Genomic DNA, 20,969 nt, shown 5'->3' on the forward strand with positions numbered 1-20,969 from the left:
TTTGGGACAATAACAAAGAGGAGATAGGTAAGAGTGGTATATGATTTAACTAGTTTGTCTCCAAAGCAGATCTCTCTCACCTTCCTTTGCATCAGTCCTCAATTGCACCAATGCACTCCACGGACTCCACTGTCCTTTATATTCAGAGGACTTATATAGCTCAGATCTCACTTTCAGAACATATGTGGTATCTGGCTTAAGTCCAGATCTATCAATTAAAAGAGATTTGTTTTGAGGGGACACACAAAACACCTGAGAAAAAAATCCGGGAAACAATTTATCAAACAACCATTGACTTTAACAAGACATTGAAGCATGACTTTATTACAATACACTTTACCTCGCCCTTATCGCCATGGTATTTGTAGAAGCAGAGTTGTTAATGGAAGGAACTCTGTTATATATGGATGGTGTTCATATCCACTCTGCCAAGTGCATTTGTAACCCTCTGAAGTCCACTGGACAGCGAGATGACTTGGAGCTGTTGGTTGAACTGATGACAGAGAGTTAGACATTACACTTATTTGTCAGCTATAGAAAAATATATTTTGCACAATCATAATTATTTCATGCAATTTCCCATGAATTGCAAATCAATATAATCTTCACAGGGAACTTACTATTTCTGGATGGTTCGAAGTCTGTCAAGTTATCATAGTTTGATTGGCAGTCAATGTTGTAACAAAGACGTACATTGAAACAGTCTACGCTATTAAATGAAGCGTTGTTAAACCTTACATTCTCATCAAAATCGGCCACAAATGTGCAACCATAACTGTTCCCCATCTCCACCAGTGGACATTTGTTCCTGTGGAAAAATGTTCATGATTTTTGTGATTCAAATGATATTAGTAATTATTTATCCTCAGCATAATCTTTTTTTTTTTTCATTTAATGTTGCGTATTCATCTCTCCACTTCATGCAATGGACAGAACCAAGAGATTCATAACATAAGAATCCATTATCATCACACAATAAGGCTCACACAGCTTCATCAGGCCTGATGAAATTCAACCAGTAGTGGGTGTTGTTGACATCTGCAGGCTTGTCAGTGATGTTCAAAGTACAGGTAATTGTAAACCAATAATCAGATACACAGGCGAGTCGATCTGTCATTTCTGTGAAGAAACACACCCTTTTTTCACAACTCATGTCACCTATGTTATGATCTTTTACTCCTGTACATGAATCTGAACATTAACAAAATGGACAGTACAATGGAATATTGTACAGTACTTCCAGAAGAACAGCTCTCTGATAGTTGGATGATGTTCCAAACTGCACAAAGTGCCAGTAGAAGCTTCATCTTAGCATGAGTCTGTAGGGCTAAACATGCATAAGTCATGTATAATGTGCAAATTATGCATTTTAAATGTAATGTGGAAAGTACACAATGGAAAACATTTCTAATTACTATCTAATTGCTCAAATTAACCCATCATAATATTTTTTATGAACATATGTCTAATATTTTCTATTTCACATTGCACTCTTGCAATAAAAAAAAAAGGTGTTTTGTGTTGGTGTATAAGTCACAGTCAAGCATCATGAATAGAATGAACTAAGTTATAGTTTATTATAATATTCCTCAAAATTCATATAAAAATATGTTTTATCATACTCTTCAGTGCAGTCAAATACATCTGTTTCACCCTTCTCAAAGATTGTTAACGGAAACTAGACAGTTGTTCAACTCATTGTGATAACAGTGCAACGGCAATATCTAGATTATAGAATTCGATACCTAGTGGCGAGTCTATTTATCAGATGTAGCCTACCGCTGCCAAGCTTTTTTTTTACTACCACACATATCTATAATTTCTTATCAGCAAATTAAAATTGTAAAGAGAAATGGTCTTTTTCATTTGCATACAATGACAGAACTGCATTAAAGCAGACCTAAATCTGTGTTCTGATGCATTTTTGTATCGTACAGAAAAAGGACACTAATATCTGAATGTTGGAACGCTCCCATTACTTAATAAGATTGTTTTGACCACTGTGGGACTTCATCATGCATATGAGAATTTTTTTAAACTTTAAATGGGCAATCGTTAGTTGAAACAATAACAAAGCCACCAGCCTCTGTTTTGGTAATAGCTGAGGGATGGGCCTGGAGAAATGTAACCACTCATAAATTCATAGGCAGTGCTATTGATGCAATGAATGACCATCCAATATATCGACATTTTAAGTATATTTTGAGGCTATACAGTTTTTGTTTCCACTTACAATGTTTACAAACATTGGAGTAAAACAAGCTTATATTTTGGGTTCTGATTGGGTACGACAGTTGAACTAAGCTCATGAGGCATTTAAAAGTTATATTCTTCAAGAATAAATGAGTTTATATAATTAATTTATAAGTAAAAAATTGATCTAGCAATTGCGGATTGTCCCTTTAAAGAATTAACAAGCGATTGAAAATGAATGCAAACTCCTCAATTGGATCCATTGTCACAAACATAAGAAACATTAGAAGACAAACATGATATAAAAACAATACCCTTTCTACAGGGAATTTGCATGAGAAATGAAGCCGTAAAAAATGATTAATTACACGAAGGCCAAAATCTAGGCCTGGGAAGGCCAAAATGACTTATCTACATCTATTCACATAACGCAACATGACAACTATTGTCAAACAATATTATTGTATTACTACGATAAACCATTTTTATGTTTGGAAGAAATCATTCGTACTCCACTTTAAAAAAAAACATGATGACAATATGAACAATATACCTATGCCAGGGAAAGTAAGGAATTTTACAAATATGCTGGAGCACTGTCAGTGACAGAGGTGGTGACATCACATCGTCCTGTTCTGTCCTGAATTGGTTGAGTCCTCTTGCATAGTGTTACCCCTCACCCACTGTTTGACATATTCAGAAGGGGAACTGCCTACCCCACTCAGTAAACCAGAGTCTATCTGCTCCTCAGACTCAAAGTTAGAGTTCACAGGGCTGCTACAGTCAGACTCAACAAAGACTCCACTGTCAATGGTGTCCACACTGTCCAGATCCAACACCAAGGGAGGGTAGCCGTCCTCTGAGTCCAATGAAATCTGCTCTGGTTGATGGTTGCGGGCCTGTAGCTGGAGCTGCCACTTCATAGCAGGCAGGCCCGTTGATGTCCGTCTTCCACTCTGCCCAGATAACCCTCCTTCCTCTTCTGCCCCAGCACCAAGAGGCCCCTCCGCCTCACTGTCCATACCTCCTCTGCTGCCTCCAGTATATTGGGAGAAGCTTTCCCCACCTTGGCTGCACTTGTATGTCACCCAAGAACTCCCTGACAAAGCTCCTTCCTCCCCAGACACCATCACAGTATCGATGGAGATGTGTCCAGCGGAGTGACAGGTGCCCTGGTCCCCACTGCTGCTGCTGCTGTCTTCCTCCACACTCAGCCTGGACAGCCCGAGGATGTCTAGCTGCTTCTCAGTCATCATCTGTGTAGATGGGTTTTTCTCCAAGGGATCCAGCTCACTGAGGACGAAGACAGGTCCAACCCATTTCTGCAAAATATAATGATAAAATGGATGATTAAGGAGCAATAGGTACACTTGAGGTGAAAGGTAGGCTCGCCCGGTCCAGAAACAAACCCTTGCCCCTATAGGCTCATACAGTATATATATATATATATACTGTATATATACTGTATATACAGCATGCCATTTAGCAGATGCTTTTATCCAAAGCGACTTAGTCATGCATGTTTAAATTGTTCATGTATTGGTCAACCTCGAATTGCAAGCTCCATGCTCCACCAACTGAGCTATACTTGAATGCAAAAGGCTGAATGAGAGCTTATCACCTCGGTCGTCAATATGAAGATCAATCACAGAAAGAATTACCTTTTTTATTTTTTAACATTTAGAAATGTTTATGAAACTGATGGCAGTTATTTTGTACAACTCTGAACCCTTCCAGAGCAAGATGTTGCCCACAGATATGAATGGACAAGCTTTTTCACGAGAATACCTTATCTGGGGGAAGAGCAATTCAGCAGAATCTAATCACTGTTTTTAATCTGAAAAGACAGCAGTAAGTGGCCATACTGCACCACTAACAGCTGTCAGAGAGCTAAAGAGAGAGGGCATTTAAAAAACATCTACCTGACTCTGCTTATCATATATTGACAGAATGCTTTCTTTATATAATGTAATTTGCTGTGAAGTAATTTTTATACTATATAATCAGGGACTTTATGTGCGTTCATCACTGACATTGAGCTTATGCTATAAGACATCTACCTGACTGTCGTTAGTATACCTGACTACCTGACTGTAGTTAGCATAGTTATTACAGCTATGTCATGCTCCTCAACTATAACCAAACCCTGTGGACATCCTCATGACTATGAACTTCTCACAGAACATCTGTGCAGTTCAGAGAAATGTATACTGCTTAGTGAAAGGGCAACATAGAGTAAGTACATCCTTTATATAAACGGATTAGTTTAGGTTTACATTGGGTTGAGCAGGGATACGATCTAATGTGTCTCATGTGTGACAGAGAAGTGAAGATACCGATCTACAGTTCTTGTAGTGCGTGCAAGATCAGTGTCTTATATCTGTGGGCTGCTGCAAGAGGATGTTTTCACAGGTTCCAGTAACTCTGGTTTATCTTTCAGTAGCTTTTTCCTGCCTACTAAATCTTTTGAAATGATGTGACTGTCATGGACATGGCCATAATTACATATGAGGACACTGAAGCAAATTCAGGGTGTAGCCCCAACTGGGACTCAAACCCTGGTCCAGCAACTGTCAAGCCAACACCTTAACTAATACACCAAGAGGTCCAAACCTCTTGATGAGGTCGCTAGGTGTTGGGTTAAGGTCACTACATTACCAATTACCTTCAGGAGAGTGTGTCTCCACGCATCTCAATACCAAATTCCTCACGTGTACACTGCTTTCTGATGGCCACCCTTGCTCCATCCCACTTCTGACACCAGTGTAGCAAATTTGGGGGTGTAGCCCCAACGGGGACTCGAACATAGGTCCAGCGACTGTCAAGCCAACACCTTAACCATTACCATTTGGGCTCCCGAGTGGCGCAGTGGTCTAAGGCACTGCATCTCAGTGCTAGAGGCATCACTACAGACTCCGGTTTGATTCCAGGCTGTATCACAACCGGCCGTGATTGGGAGTCCCATAGGGCAGTGCACAATTGGCCCAGTGTAGTTAGGGTTTGCCCGGGGTAGAGTGTCATTGTAAATAAGAATTTGTTTTTAACTGACTTGCCTAGTTAAATAAAATAATATGCCAATAGGTCCAAACCTTTTGGCTAGGTTTTGGGTGAAGGTCGCTACAATATAATTTGTACACAATAAAGAAACTAAATTATGAGTCAACATCTAAATATTGCTCCCAGCGTTGATGCGAGCTCAGTTAATAGAGTATGGCGATTGCAACATCAGGGTTATGGGTTCGATTCCCACGGGGGACCAGTACGCAGAAGAGGAAAACAAGTTTGAAATGTATGCACTCACTACTGTAAGTCGCTCTGGATAAGAGCGTCTGCTAAATGACAAAAATGAAGACGATTATATTCTTGATCTGACCGAGTTCTAATCGCGCACGCCTCTTTGCCAACGAATTGTTCGTTATGTTCACCTTCGTCCCCCGGATTAGCCTTTTTAGTAGCACATTCACCACTCCCTCAAACGGTTAACTCCACCCTCTCGCGGAACAGGTCGGTCATGAGACGTGAAACGAGCTAACTAAACTCGGAGTCGGCTCATTGAATAGGTAGGCAAAACTAGAGATGCTGCTCGGCTTCAGACAGTGTTTGCGAGATGCCGTACAAAAGGCGATTTTAACAACCGTCCCGAGACTCCTGCCGTGTCTACAGACATCCCCAAAACAAACAAAAACCGACTTTCGGGGGAATGAGAGCACAACTGGTAAATAGTCAGTCAGGTGGCTAGCTGCCAGTAGAGACTTCTATTGCAGTAACTTTGAAGAGTCAATGCTATTCGGAATCCTTGTGACGTCCCTAACGCATTACAGTTTAAATGTAAAATCGTTACGGTAAGGATTTAGGTTAGGGTAGGATAGCACTAACCAACGTTGAAGTGCTCTGGCTAGTATTATTTAGCCAGATTGAAGGATGAAGTAAGAAGCTAACGTTAAACGGAGCCTACCTCAGCAGGAGCAACATATAGGCTACTAAGTTCTCATAACAACTTTGCTTAACAGAGAGTATGCTACTGAGACACTGGTGTGGTGATCGAGGCTGAATGCAGAGGAGAGAGGGGAAGCTAGCCGAGAGAGAGGTTTGTACAGTGGTTCCCAAAGTTGGGGTCTCGGCCCCATATTTGTACTAGTCTTATCAAACAAAGTAGGAACTTAAAAAGAAGATATGTTTCAATATGAACATCTCGACATGGCCTACATTAAAATGCAAACAATACAGTTATACTTTTTCGTTTATTGGGGAATGTTCATCTTATCCATTACCCATTTTTTTTTTTACCACTACATCACTGATATAAATACATAATAATTCATGTGAAATGTGATATGATTATATCTGTGTGCAGTGGTGGAAAAATTACCCAATTGTAATACTTGAGTAAAAGTAAAGATACCTTAATAGCAAATGACTCAAGTAAAAGTCACCCAGTAAAATACTACTTGAATAAAAGTCTAAAAGTATTTGGTTTTAAATTCCTTATTTTACACAAACCAGATGGCACAATTTTCTAGTTTTTTTAATTTATTTTTGGATAGCCAGGGGCACACTCCAACACTCAGACATAATTTACAAACGAAGCATGTGTGCTTAGTGAGTCCACCAGATCAGAGGCAGTAGGGATGACCAGGGATGTTCTCTTGATAAGTGTGTGAATTGGACCATTTTCCTGTCCTGCTAAGCTTACAAAATGTAACGAGTACTTTTGGGTGTCAGGGAAAATACCTGGAGAAAAAGTAGATTATTTTCTTTCGGAATGTAGTGGAGTTAAAATAAAAGTTGTCAAAAATATAAATAGTAAAGTAAAGATACCCCCAAAAACGACTTAAGTAGTACTTAAGTTTTTGTACTTCAGTACTTTACACCACTGTCTGTGTGCTCCAGTTGGATGTCTGTTTGTGCGGAGCTTGATTCGTAATGCCTAGGAACACAAACTGAACACTATCCACTGAGTGTACAAAACATTTGGAACACCTGCTCTTTCCATGACAGACTGACCAGGTGAAAGCTATGATCCCTTATTGATGTCACCTGTTAAATCCACTTCAAATCAGTGTAGATGAAAGAGAGGAGACATGTTAAAGAAAGATTTTTAAGCCTTGTGACAATTGAGACATGGATTTGTGTATGTGTGCCATTCAGAGGGTGAATGGGCAAGACAAAAGATTTAAGTGCCTTTGAACGGGGTATGGTAGTAGGTGCCAGGCGCACCGGTTTGAGTATGTCAAGAACTGCAACGCTGCTGGGTTTTTCACGGTTAACAGTTTCCCGTGTGTATCAAGAATGGTCCACCACCCAAAGGACATCCAGCCAACTTGACACAACTCTGTGAAGCATTGGAACGCATTTGACATCTTGTAGTCCCGAAAACTTGAGGCTGTTCTGGGGGCATAAGTGGGTGCAACTCAATATTAGGAAGGTGTTCCTAATGTTTCACAAAGACTCAGTGTACGTCATTTGAGGAAAGCGATATCTACAGTATGTAAAGAGTTGATGATTGTATCATTACAAATGACTGAACAATCGCTGATGCTACATGTCAGTGAGAATCATTTCTCATATTTTCCCCCTTTCAGGGCTATAACATTACAACTGTATTGCTAATAGGCTATGTGTTTGTAGATCGATTGAGGTGAATGAACCTACAGCAGCCAAGGTGATAATGGCTGGGGCTGCATTTTTGCTGTTCTCCGAATAGCATTTGAAAGTTTTTTAATTGCATAGAAATGCAGTAAATAAGCTTCAACTTAATTTTTTTTAATCTGACCCCAATTTAACTCAAACCTAGTTACGACCCAGGTCACGGACACATCTTGGAGTCTTTTTCTGAGACCTTTCTTAAAATAATTTCAAAGGACAACTTGCAAGATTGTGGTTTAGCAACTGGTGTTCTGTCAGACACTCTGCAGCCACAGAGGAAGTAAAAGATTTCAGCGCTCTTTTCAAATACTTGCATTTTCACACTTTTATGTGCAAAGATTATCTACATCTACCCATAAATGATTTACCATCTTTTTTTTTTTTTTTTTTTTTTTTGTGTGTGTGTGTGTTTGTGTGTGTGTGTGTGTGTGTGTGTGTGTGTGTGTGTGTGTGTGTGTGTGTGTGTGTGTGTGTGTGTGTGTGTGTGTGTGTGTGTGTAATAGTTATACTCTGGATAATACGAAAAGGGATCTTTCGGACTGATCTCAGAACAAGTCCACATTGTGCCCCACCAAAGCCCAGCCCAGTACAAATTGATAATGGCATTCTGAATAGGCACTTGTTTTGACACCATGGGTTGTTCACTGACTTCAGACACAGAATCTATGTCTCTCTCTACACATATTCTTTCAATGTTGGCCTATCTCAAATGTTTTTTTTTTAATGCATGGCTTTAATTTTCCAATGGACATCACTTCCCCCTACTGGATATTGATGTAACTGTAGTTGAGAAACCAGCAGGGGCCTCATTTATCAAAGGTACGTATGCACACAAAAGACTCTTTCGTGCGCCACAAGGGAATTTAAATAATGGTTGGCTAATAAAAACATAGCCGAGTGTTAAAACAGATGCATTTGCCGTCGGCAAGGAGATAGTCTACATGCTGCTATGCTATGTTTCTTTGACTTTTATTATATGGGCTTGAATCATAATCGTATTTGGAGGTAGGATGGAGACATGTTAGCTGGGTGGGGTCAGGGGAATGGGATGGGAGGGTGGGGGTGGTTTTTGGAGGCCCACTTCTTTTTTGTATTCTTTTCCTGTACATTCTGAATTTATTATTACTTAAACTGTAATATGATACAAATTATGTTTGTTTTTCTTCCGGAGTGGCAGCCCACAGGTACAACACAAAAATATATGTGTGAAATAATGAATGGGAAACATATGAACAGAATATTAAATTATATGAATATTGTACCTGTAGCCCTACCCCAACTATAAAAATGTAAAAAAAGACAACAAAAAGAAAAGTGGTCCAAAAAATAAAAACAAAAAGAGTACACCTGGTTTGTATGAACGTTGAGGCTTGGGCACTGGGGTAGACCTGTTTTATTTGAGTGTGCCCATGGATTTACTTCGTTTTTATGAGTAATGGGGTGTAGGGATACACAAGGCTCATACAGGCAATGGGTCTCGATGGATGTCTATTTGCCTATTAAAATCTTTTCTGGCAGCAAGTTTGTGGTAGGAATAAAAGTGAGTGGGGTTTTGGCACGTGTTATACCACTGTATTATGAGTTTATCTATGAAATGATTAGTGGAATACTTGGGGAATACAGGCCTAGGCAAAGTGGGGAACAGGGCTGTGATAAGCAGGTAACAGGGATGAGGTATTTTGGCAAAGGAACTGAGGTCTTGGGGTAAGAAATAGGGCTTATAGGGCAAGGATACATGTTAATCGGGATTTAATTGTATCAATATTAGGGTATTGGCATGTGGGTCTTAGGGTAAGGGCATTGGGGTAACAGGGCCGGGGTGTGTGGGTAACTGGGTGTAGGGTTAGTGGGTTGAGGTACATAGATATCGGGGCTGAGCAATAGGCGTTAATGTCTTAATTTTATTATAGGCATAGCACTGTATGTTTCCATAAAACATACTTTTTCACAAACAGAAATTATTCATATCCCTTGATTTATTCCACATTTTGTTGTTACAACCTGAATTCAAAATTGATAAAATATGTTTTACTCAACCATCTACACATAATGCCTCATAATGAAAAAGTTCAAACACGTTTTCAGAAGATTTTTTTTTTAAATGTATAAATTAAACACACAAATATCTCATTTACACTCCTGAGTTAATACTGTAATCGCCACCAAAGGTGCTTCTATCATCAGGGGCCTCATTTATCAACTGTGTGATTACAGCTGTGAGTCTTTCCACACCTGGATTGCGCAACATTTTCCCATTATTATTTTCAAAATTCTTTAAGCTCTGTCAAATTGGTTATTGGTCATTGCTAGACAACCATTTTCAGGTCTTGCCATAGATTTAAGTAGATTTAAGTCACAATTTTAACTTGGCCACCCAGGAACATTCACTGCCTTCTTGGTAAGCAACTCCAGTGTAGATTTAGCCTTGTGTTTTAGGTTATTGTCCTGCTGAACAGTGAATTTATCTCCCAGTGTCAAAAAGTGAATTGCTTTGCCAATTGTTTTGCAGTATTACTTTAGTGCCTTGTTGCAAACATGATGCATGTTTTGGAATATTTTTATTCTGTACAGGCTTCCTTCTTTTCACTTTGTCAATTAGGCTAGTATTGTGGAGTATACAATGTTGTTGATCCATCCTCAGTTTTGTCCCATCACAGCCATTAAACTCTGTAATTGTTTTAAAGTCACCATTGGCCTCATGGTGAAATCCCTGACCTGTATCTTTCCTCTCCTGCAACTGAGTTAGGAAGGATACCTGTATCTTTGATGTGACTGGGTGTATTGATACACCGTCCAAAGTGTAATTAATAACTTCACCATGCTCAGAGGGATATTTAATGTCTGCCTTTTTTTTTTACCCATCTAACAAGAGGTGCCTTTTGCGAGGCATTGGAAAACCTCCCTATATATCTGTGTTTGAAATTCACTGCTCACTGAGGGACCTTACAGGTCTTATATGTTTGGGGTACAGAGACAATCGAAAATCATGTTAAACACTACTGAGTCCATGCAACTTATTATGTGACTTGTTAAGCACATCGTTACTCCTGAACTTATTTAGGCTTGTCATAACAAGTAGGTTGAATACTTATTGACTCAAGACATTTCAGCTTTTCATTTTGAAATAATTTGTAAAAAGAAAAAGAAAATCGAAAAACATCATTCCACTTTGATATTATGGGTTATTGTGTGTAGGCCAGTGAAGAAAAATCTCTCCATTTAATCAATTTTAAATTCTGACACAACAAAATGTGTAAAAAGTCAAGGCCTGTGAATATTTTCTGAAGGCACTGTACTTTTCACAATACAATAATAATAAAAAAGCAATATGGATTGCACTAAGGGTTACTAATGGCATAAGATTTGCATAGTGGCATGTCTTGGAAGTTAAAACATTCTGCCCACACCTCCACAGAAATGTTATCAAATGTGCTAATGCGCTTTCTTGTAGAAACGGACATGACCCAGTTACAACATTTCCAAATCATACAGTAAATTGTGGTATTGTCCAGGTGGGATTGTAGCGCTCGTTCCCGAGTTCACAAATATAGTATGGCTCTGATTTATCAATGAAAACATGCGTATATTTTGTTGCATAAACAAATCCTAGAACCTCCACGTCTGCATTAATTTAGTAAGAAATGTACACAGTTGATAAATGAGGTCCCTGATGATAAACGGTACTGGGTGTACACTTTAGACCTAGATGACAGAGGCTGTTGAACTTTTTAATGTTTTACCAACACATTTGTTTCCTTCATCAGGATATAATTATAGTAATGGGTGAAAGTAAGTCGCCATGATCCGGTACAGAGTACCAGCAAAATAAATAGTGGCATTACGCCATACCGGTAAAACATGAGCCCATCACAATAATTGAAATGAAGATGGCAAGAAAACTGTAGGCTAGTACACCACAATTTATCGTTGCCGCCTGTCAGTCGCAATAGAAATTAGCGAATTTACTTAAAAACGTGTGGTATACGCTCCAAAATGCTGTGTGGTTCGATGTGAACAATGACATTTTGCCAAGGCAGAGATGACTGGCCAAGGCCGAGACAGAAACGCGCGTGGGTAGCAAGACGCATCAGGCTACAAGAGTAGACCTGAAATGACAATCCCTAAATGTCATTGTACTTTTTGGTGTTTTGTAGCCTAACAGATGTCTCTTTCCATTTTCAAATGGCGGGGGCACAGTGCACTGCTTGGATGCTGGGATTATTTTTGTGGACAAACGTGCACAAGTAGCATATCTTTTGAAGAAATTGGCAACAGATCTTAATGCGAATATCAAAGAATCCGCATAAAACAAATATGCGCATTTTCCCGCTAGAGATGTGTTTCCATCAACTTGACTTGTTACATATAAAAGGATGTGCGTGATGGTGTAATGCACATAAAAATAACGTTAAAATGGGTTGCCATCGCATTTTCAACTCATGGTTTTCTCACAAAATAATGTGTGTGATAATTTGTGCCAGGTAGCCTAGCAGTTAAGAGCGTTGGGCCAGTAGCAGAAAAGTTACTGGTTCGAATCCCCAAATCTTCTACTTGAAAAATCGGTCGATGTACCCTTGAGTAACGCACTTAGCCATAATTGCTCCTGTAAATAACTCTGGATAAGAGTGTCTGCTAAATGACAAAAATGTAAATATCGTTCTAGCCAAGGGGTTCCCAAAGGTTTTCACTCAGTGCCCCACCCCATCCAGCATTGGGGAACATCCCGCGCCCCCCACCTATATTTCTTTGGGCACAAGCACTGTTTATGACACAAACTGTTCATACCCGTCTTTATTTCCTGAAATTCTACACATTTTGTCATGGGTTGCAGAGAGCATTTAGCAGTTTTAAAGCTAATTTTCTTGCAATTCTCTACATTTTGCCATGTCTAATATGTATGCATGTGATATTTGAGTGACTCGAACATTGCTACAAATTATATGGGCTAAAAAAAATACCTAAACAACGTTAGCTGACATGGGCTAGTTTATATGGACATTTATAACACGTTATAAATAGCTCTCTAAGGTATGCAATTACTGACATGACAAGAGGAAAACTGATGATGCACTACCCATTTTGGAAATGATTCCTTGTGCATTCTACTATTACAGCTTTCAAGAGTAAATTGAAAGTCGGACTGAGTTCGCCCACAGTTTGGGAACTACTCACCGCGCTGTTAGCTAGAGCGCACCTATAGCCTACATGATGAGATTATATGGAGAAAAGAGCGAGATTTAAAAAAAAAAAAAGCACTTTCACCACCATGTGAAGTTAATCATAATGTATTTAATCTGTAGTTTAATAAACTAAACTGCATGTTTTCTAAACTGCAAGTCATAGTGGGAGGAACGCACAACATGTCATCGCGTGACTCCAAGTTTACTTCGAAATTATGGTTATTATATCAATATTTGCACATAAAAGCGTTTCCACCGACATTTCTCGCACAAAAAGATCTCACCTTGTCTAGCATATTTTGTTTAGTCGACATTTGGAAAGTTTAGCGTTTCCATCATGCCTGTCATTACATTTTTATCTGACGTACTTTACCCGCATAAAAACGTTGGATACAAACCTGGTTAATCAGATGAAAACATCATGACTGGTTGTATTCATGTCAAATTAAAAGGCAATACATTTTACATTTAAAAATGACATGTTTTTACTATTCACTAAGCATAGTGGATATGACCCCTTCATAAGAGTGTCAATTGTTTTGTAAATAATAGAAATAGAAAAAACAAATCTAAAAAGATAAGTGGTTACCTTTCTGGAATATTGGCGGAAAATATTTAAATATAACCCTAGCAAACGTCTGAGTTTAGATTTCTACCTGCGGTATTTTCCATTAGGGGGGTGAACTGCTCTGATGTAGTACGTCAGTTCAATGTCTACTGAGCATCTACCCACATATGAGTTGAAAAACAAGCCCTTGAAGCCCCTGCAGACTGAGTCATTATAATGCCCCCCTCTTATGTGTAGTCATTGTGGGATTTGATTATGGGAAAGTCCCATTGTTGGCCATGCTGAAGTTCCCCCTATAGGCAACACCTGCTGGAGGGGTTTAGAACAAGTCCCACAGATGCAAGGAGTTATTTTTGCTTTGCCTGTATTTTTACCTTAAAATCCCCTCCATATGTGTGGTAGAGAGGCTTGAAAAAGTCCTCTGGGCTTGGGGAATAGTTCATCAAGTGTAGCCTCTTCGGCCACAATCTGCAGGGAAAAGATGTAGAGGCAAAGTGACAAACAGGTTGTTTTCACAAAGGAAATGATATGTGAATGTAATCTATGACATAAGTGACATAAGCAGAACTATTCAGGTCTTCACAAATACTCTTTCACTTTTCATTTCTGGGAAGATGGAATTTTTCTCTATGCAGGTGTTATAATATGTTTTATAGGGTAAGTGGTTTAATAATGTAGAAGCAAAACTAACCTAACTATCATTGGGTTAGGTTTGGTATAATAATAATGTAGAAGCAGCTCTGACTTCCTGTGCCTTCTCACCCGTATATCTACATTGTGTATCTGCAAGTAAAGAGCATCAGCTGTGGTTTCTGTGTATGTGGGAGGTTATGCCAGGAAAGTGTATAGTGTATTCACACTTTCTGTAAAAACACCAAGAGGCTGAACATTCCTAGCCTGGCCGCAGATCAATTTGTGCTTTAGCCAACTGTTGTGTTTGTTCAAGGCATCTGACGAAAGTCAGAGAAGTTGGATGTAACACATATGATAGTGACCAGGCTAGAACATTTCATTTATTGGCAGACCTGAATAAATTGAGGATACAAGTTGGTGTCTGATCAAAAATGCTTAGCAAACACTAACACTTACTGTTACCTGAATGATCATAAATAAGGCATACTCACATTTTAAAGAGGTAGCACAGGCAGCACAGGATCAAACAGGGGAGAATGGTCAGTAAAACGGGCCACTGCCACCATAACTTATCATCCCCTTCTGTAAAAATACACATAGTGTTTAGAGAGAGAGAGACATTTTACTCCATTTTATACATTACTGTAACCTGAAAAATGAAGTCCCAATCCAATATATCCAGGAAAAGCATGTAATGCAGATCAGTCAAATCTAAACTGCATTGATGTACCTGTAGTCCTCCATTCTACGGTGGAGCTCCATTCACTCCAGGGACCTTGGTAGTTACTCACAGGGTTCACTGAGGCCTGGACATTTGCCACATACTCAGTTCCTGGTTGCAGTTGAAGGCTGTTTAGCACTAGGTACCTCTGGTCCTCTCTTACAGGGTAATAGACTGGATCCTGTAGGTCAAAAGAAAAACTTCTATTTAACACTTTGGGGAACCTGGTCTTTCACATACTGTAATATTTTATTGGAAACATGTAACATAGCAAATATATTTTGTTTACCTTTAAATTGTTATTATTTGTTGTAATCCGCACCCTGTACATGAAATATTCATCAAGGTAAATGCTTTCATCCATCTGCCAAGTGACGTTGTAGCTGTCAATGTTCTCTGTCACTTGTACATTGACTGGATGGTGCGGCTTCACTATTGAAGAAAAGGCAGAGAAGCTTGGGTTGGAACCATTAAATGAAAAAGGCATGGATTCAAGTGCACAAAGCTCAATCATTTGTACCATATTAGCTTTCAAATGCGGGTGATACATAAGAACCCAGGACACACAGTCCACATCACACAATAATCCTCATTGGAAAGACTCTTCAATACTGTCACTTCAAAGCTGTGCAAAGTTCAAAACTGCTGATAAAAATGTGTCACAGCAGAATAGGTCTTAATAAGACACCATACTCAATCCAGTAATTGGCTGATAAGTGGCTGATAAGATGACCTTACTGCTAATGATAAACACTTCTTTTTCATGCCATATCTTGTCACTGAATCAGAGGCAATGTTCAGGGGAAAGTACAAACCATCCTAAGACGTAGGTCGACTCCACTTACCTAATTTATACAATTTCCAGTCAGTTGAGTCATCTGTTTTCATTTTGTCTTCTTTTCCTGTGTGCTTTACTCTTGCAGTGCACTTAGTGTTAACGGATATTATATCGAAAAAATCTTCTGGTTGTATTATACACCAGCTTTGTGAGGGTGTTATTTCACAGCTATCATTCACTTGGTCTTCAAAATCTCTGAAAAGAGAGAAGAGTGATTAAAATATTCAAATACAGCTTTTGTGAAGAAAAACAAAACCAAATACGAAAATGTTTATGTAACATTCAGATGTTTTTCTTAAAATGATATGTTTAAACGTTACAGTACATAAATATGTATAAATGTGATCTCTTAAATCGATCGGTGCAAGGCCAGAAACACAGCAGTGAAAGAGAACAGTGTGTACCTGCACTCTGCCTCGATGAGAATGGGAGATGAGGGCACTGTGCCTGAGCAGGAACAGTTCAGGGATGTATTGTAGTCTGTGGTGCAGGTGACATTGCAGGAACATGCAACTGTGAATGCAGGAAAAAAGGATGATGTGGTCAGTGTGATGCCAGTGCCATGGTACCCAGACTCATAGTCTATATAAGGCTCTGCTGGTACCCTGATGTGATAAAACATTTCCTGCAAATCTAACCAATTACCACTCATAGGAGATAACTATCTAGATATGTGTTTGAGAAAATACATCACTTGAAAATCAATACAATATATAGCACAAAAAGTAGATGAGAAAAAGTTAAACGTACCATATTGAATCAGGTAACACAACACCAGTGAGCTGATTAGCTGCTGTTTTACAGCCATGAGGGCAACAATGGACAGTAGTCTGTTCTGCTCACTATCTGAGATCAATGGCACCTGAAAGCCTGACAAACAATAAATCACATATGTCCTTGTGTTGGAGTTCATTATTTGAAGTAAAATAACCATTACTGGAAGTGTATGAAACAAATATATAGTATTGTGCTGGAGTCGAGAAGAAGGAGAAAGTTTAATTTAAGACTATCACTTTCATGTCAAGCAAAGGTTAAGTCCAGAAATGTAAGCTACAAATGCGTTTACAAAAACACCAAACCCCACACAAAGAAATCTAACAATGGTAGACAACGCTAACGATAGAATAAAGATATTGTACTTCAATGTTATTCATGTTATTCAGAAAAATACTATTCAGATAGTATTCTTACCTTATTGGTTCTGATAGATTCTGCTAACCATGCCACATGGCATCATCGTTCGAGTAGTTCTAAAGCCAAAAGAATTCATTAATCTCTGTCACAGACTGTGTGATCAAGTTCAGTGCATAATGACATATCTGACATATTGAAAGTTGTCATCTGCTGCAGTGTCACTGAGGATGTGGTTGTTTTGTGGCTACCCTGTGAGCAATGTAGGAGGTCCCTTCCTACCCTTGCTTCTGTTTCGCGAGATAATCCATCTGTGAGAACAACGTTTGAGACCTACTCTATATATACAGAAGTATGTGGACACCCCTTCAAATGAATGGATTTGGTTATTTCAGCCACACCCATTGCTGACAGGTGTATAAAAATCGAGCACGCAGCCATGCAATCTCCATGGACAAATATTGGCAGTAGAATGGCCCGTACTGAAGAGCTCAGTGACTTTAAACGTGGCACCGTCATAGGATGCCACCTTTCCAACAAGTTAGTTTGTCAAATTTCTACTAAGCTATATGGAATTGTTTAAAGAAGGTCATAACAAGGATCATTTTGATATGTGATTTAGAATTTTAACAACCCTTGAAGTATTAAAGAAAATAAAAAAAAATATTTGATGAAACTTTATTTTTGGCCTAACTACTATTAGCCGATACATGGAAAAACAGATTCCCTAAAAAATCAAAAATAAATACAAAAAATTATTAATACATGGAACGACAGATACTCCCCCCCAAAAAATTCGAAAGGATATTTGTTCTGAAGTGTCTGTCCTCAGTATATCTGAGCGATATAAGACAGATCAAGAAACATTTGTAATTCAATTGTACATGTATTTAACTACTTATTTTTGGCACTAAACAGTCTCCATATTTACAGTGCCAGTCAAAAGTTTGGACAGACCTACTCATCCAAGGGTTTTTCTTTATTGTTAATATTTTCCACATTGTAGAATAATAGTGAAGACATCAAAACTGTGAAATAACACATGGAATCACGTAGTAACCAAAAAAGTGTTAAACAAATCAAAATATATTTTATATTTGAGATTCTTCAAAGTAGCCAGCCTTTGACTTGACAGATTTGCACACAATTGGCATTCTCTCAACCAACTTCATGAGGTAGTCTCCTGGAATGCATTTCAATTAACAGGTGTGCCTTGTTAAAAGTTAATTTGTGTGTAGAATTTCTTTCCTTCTTAATGCTTTTGAGCCAATCAGTTGTGTTGTGACAAGGTAGTGGTGGTATACAGAGATAGCCCTATTTGGTAAATGACCAAGTCCATATTATGGCAAGAACAGCTCAAATAAGCAAAGAGAAACAACAGTCCATCATTACTTCAAAGACATGAAGGTCATTCAATATGGAACATTTCAAGAACTTTGAAAGAGTCTTTAAGTGCGGTCGTAAAAACCATCAAGCGCTATGATCAAATCAAATCAAAGTTTATTTGTCACGTGCGCCGAATACAACAGGTGAAGACCTTACAGTGAAATGCTTACTTACAGTCTCTAACCAATAGTGCGAAAAAAAGGTGTGTGTGTGTGTGTGTGTGTGTGTGTGTGGGTAAGTAAAGAAATGAAACAACAGTAAAAAGACATTTGAAAATAACAGAAGCAAGGCTATATACAGACACCGGTTAGTCAGGCTTATTGAGGCAGTATGTACATGTAGGTATGCGTTAAAGTGACTATGCATATATGATGAACAGAGAGTAGCAGTAGCGTAAAAAGAGGGGTTGGCGGGTGGTGGGACACAATGCAGATAGCCCGGTTAGCCAATGTGCGGGAGCACTGGTTGGTCGGCCCAATTGAGGTGATATGTACATGAATGTATAGTTAAAGTGACTATGCATATATGATAAACAGAGAGTAGCAGCAACGTAAAAGAGGGGTTGGGGGGGGGGCACACAATGCAAAAGGTCCGGGTAGCCATTTGATTACCTGTTCAGGAGTCTTATGGCTTGGGGGTAAAAACTGTTGAGAAGCCTTTTTGTCCTAGACTTGGTACTCCAGTACCACTTGCCATGCGGTAATAGAGAGAACAGTCTATGACTGGGGTGGCTGGGGTCTTTGACCATTTTTAGGGCCTTCCTCTGACACCGCCTGGTGTAGAGGTCCTGGATGGCTGGCAGCTTTGCCCCAGTGATGTACTGGGCCGTACGCACTACCCTTTGTAGTGCCTTGCGGTCGGAGGCCGAGCAATTGCCGTACCAGGCAGTGATGCAACCGGTCAGGATGCTCTCGATGTTGCAGCTGTAGAACCTTTTGAGGATCTCAGGACCCATGTCAAATCTTTTTAGTTTCCTGAGGGGGAATAGGCTTTGTCGTGCCCTCTTCACAACTGTCTTGGTGTGTTTGGACCATTCTAGTTTGTTGTTGATGTGGACACCAAGGAACTTGAAGCTCTCAACCTGTTCCACTACAGCCCCGTCGATGAGAATGGGGGCGTGCTCGGTGATCCTTTTCCTGTAGTCCACAATCATCTCCTTAGTGTTGGTTATGTTGAGGGATAGGTTATTATTCTGGCACCACCCGGCCAGGTCTCTGACCTCCTCCCTATAGGCTGTCTCGTTGTTGTCAGTGATCAGGCATACCACTGTTGTGTCGTCTGGAAACTTAATGATGGTGTTGGAGTCGTGCCTGGCCATGCAGTTGTGGGTGAACAGAGAGTACAGGAGGGGACTGAGCACGCACCCCTGGGGAGCTCCAGTGTTGAGGATCAGCGTGGCAGATGTGTTTCTACCTACCCTCACCACCTGAGGGCGGCCCGTCAGAAAGTCCAGGATCCAGTTGCAGAGGGAGGTGTTTAGTCCCAGGTTCCTTAGCTTAGTGATGAGCTTTGAGGGTACTATGGTGTTGAACACTGAGCTGTAGTCAATGAATAGCATTCTCACATAGGTGTTCCTTTTGTCCAGGTGGGAAAGGGCAGTGTGGAGTGCATTGGAGATTGCATCATCTGTTGATCTGTTTGGGCGGTATGCAAATTGGAGTGGGTCAAGGGTTTCTGGGATAATGGTGTTGATGTGAGCCATTACCAGCCTTTCAAAGCACTTCATTCCTATGGACGTGAGTGCTACGGGTCTGTAGTCATTTAGGCACGTTGCCTTTGTGTTCTTGGGCACAGGGACTATGGTGGTCTGCTTGAAACATGTTGGTATTACAGACTCAATCAGGGGCATGTTGAAAATTTCAGTGAAGACACCTGCCAGTTGGTCAGCACATGTCCGGAGCACACGTTCTGGTAATCCGTCTGGCCCCGCAGCATTGTGTATGGTGACCTGTTTAAAGGTCTTACTCACGTCGGCTACGGAGAGTGTGATCACACAGTTGTCCGGAACAGCTGATGCTCTCATGCATGCCTCAGTGTTGCTTGCCTCGAAGCGAGCATTGAAGTGATTTAGCTCGTCTGGTAGGCTCGTGTAGTCTGTAATAGTTTGCAAGCCCTGCCACATCCGACGAGCGTCGTAGCCGGTGTAGTATGACTCAATCTTAGCCCTGTATTGACGCTTTGCCTGTTTGATGGTTCGTTGCAGGGCATAGTGGGATTTCTTGTAAGTTTCCGGGTTAGAGTCCCGCACCTTCAAAGCGGCAGCTCTACCCTTTTGCTCAGTGCGAATGTTGCCTGTAATCCATGGCTTTTGGTTGGGGTAGGTACGCACAGTCACTGTGGGATGACGTCCTCGATGCACTTATTGATAAATCCAGTGACTGATGTGGTGTATTCCTCAATGTCATCGGAAGAATCCCAGAACATGTTCCAATCTGTGCTAGCAAAACATTCCTGTAGTTTAGCATCTGCTTCATCTGACCACTTTTTTAAAGACCGAGTCACTGGTGCTTCCTGCTTTAATTTTTGCTTGTAAGCAGGAATCAGGAGGATAGAGTTGTGGTCGGATTTACCAAATGGAGGGCGAGGGAGAGCTTTGTATGCGTCTCTGTGTGTGGAGTACAGGTGATCTAGAATTTATTTTCCCTCTGGTTGCACATTTAACATGTTGATAGA

General features: G+C 39.9%; 1 protein-coding gene across 3 annotated transcripts in view; it reads right to left on the reverse strand.

Moving 5' to 3' along the window:
- Positions 1 to 1,553: 1,553 nt before the first annotated feature.
- Positions 1,554 to 20,969, reverse strand: part of LOC106607352 (interleukin-21 receptor) — a 60,975-nt gene continuing 41,559 nt past the window's right edge. The window contains exons 1-9 of one of the 3 annotated variants that reach the window (XM_014204241.3): positions 16,971 to 17,340; positions 16,530 to 16,649; positions 16,184 to 16,292; positions 15,787 to 15,974; positions 15,231 to 15,373; positions 14,951 to 15,122; positions 14,712 to 14,802; positions 13,962 to 14,055; positions 1,554 to 3,515 (exon numbers count right to left, since the gene is read on the reverse strand). In XM_014204241.3, the coding sequence (XP_014059716.1) occupies positions 2,814 to 3,515; positions 13,962 to 14,055; positions 14,712 to 14,802; positions 14,951 to 15,122; positions 15,231 to 15,373; positions 15,787 to 15,974; positions 16,184 to 16,292; positions 16,530 to 16,587 (1,557 nt within the window). In that variant the 5' untranslated portion in view covers positions 16,588 to 16,649; positions 16,971 to 17,340 and the 3' untranslated portion in view covers positions 1,554 to 2,813. The other 2 variants (XM_014204240.2, XM_082976595.1) reach the window with 2 other exon arrangements.

Source organism: Salmo salar, chromosome 06, assembly GCF_965601325.2.
Source record: "Salmo salar chromosome 06, fSalSal1, whole genome shotgun sequence".
Classification (NCBI taxonomy): domain Eukaryota; kingdom Metazoa; phylum Chordata; class Actinopteri; order Salmoniformes; family Salmonidae; genus Salmo; species Salmo salar.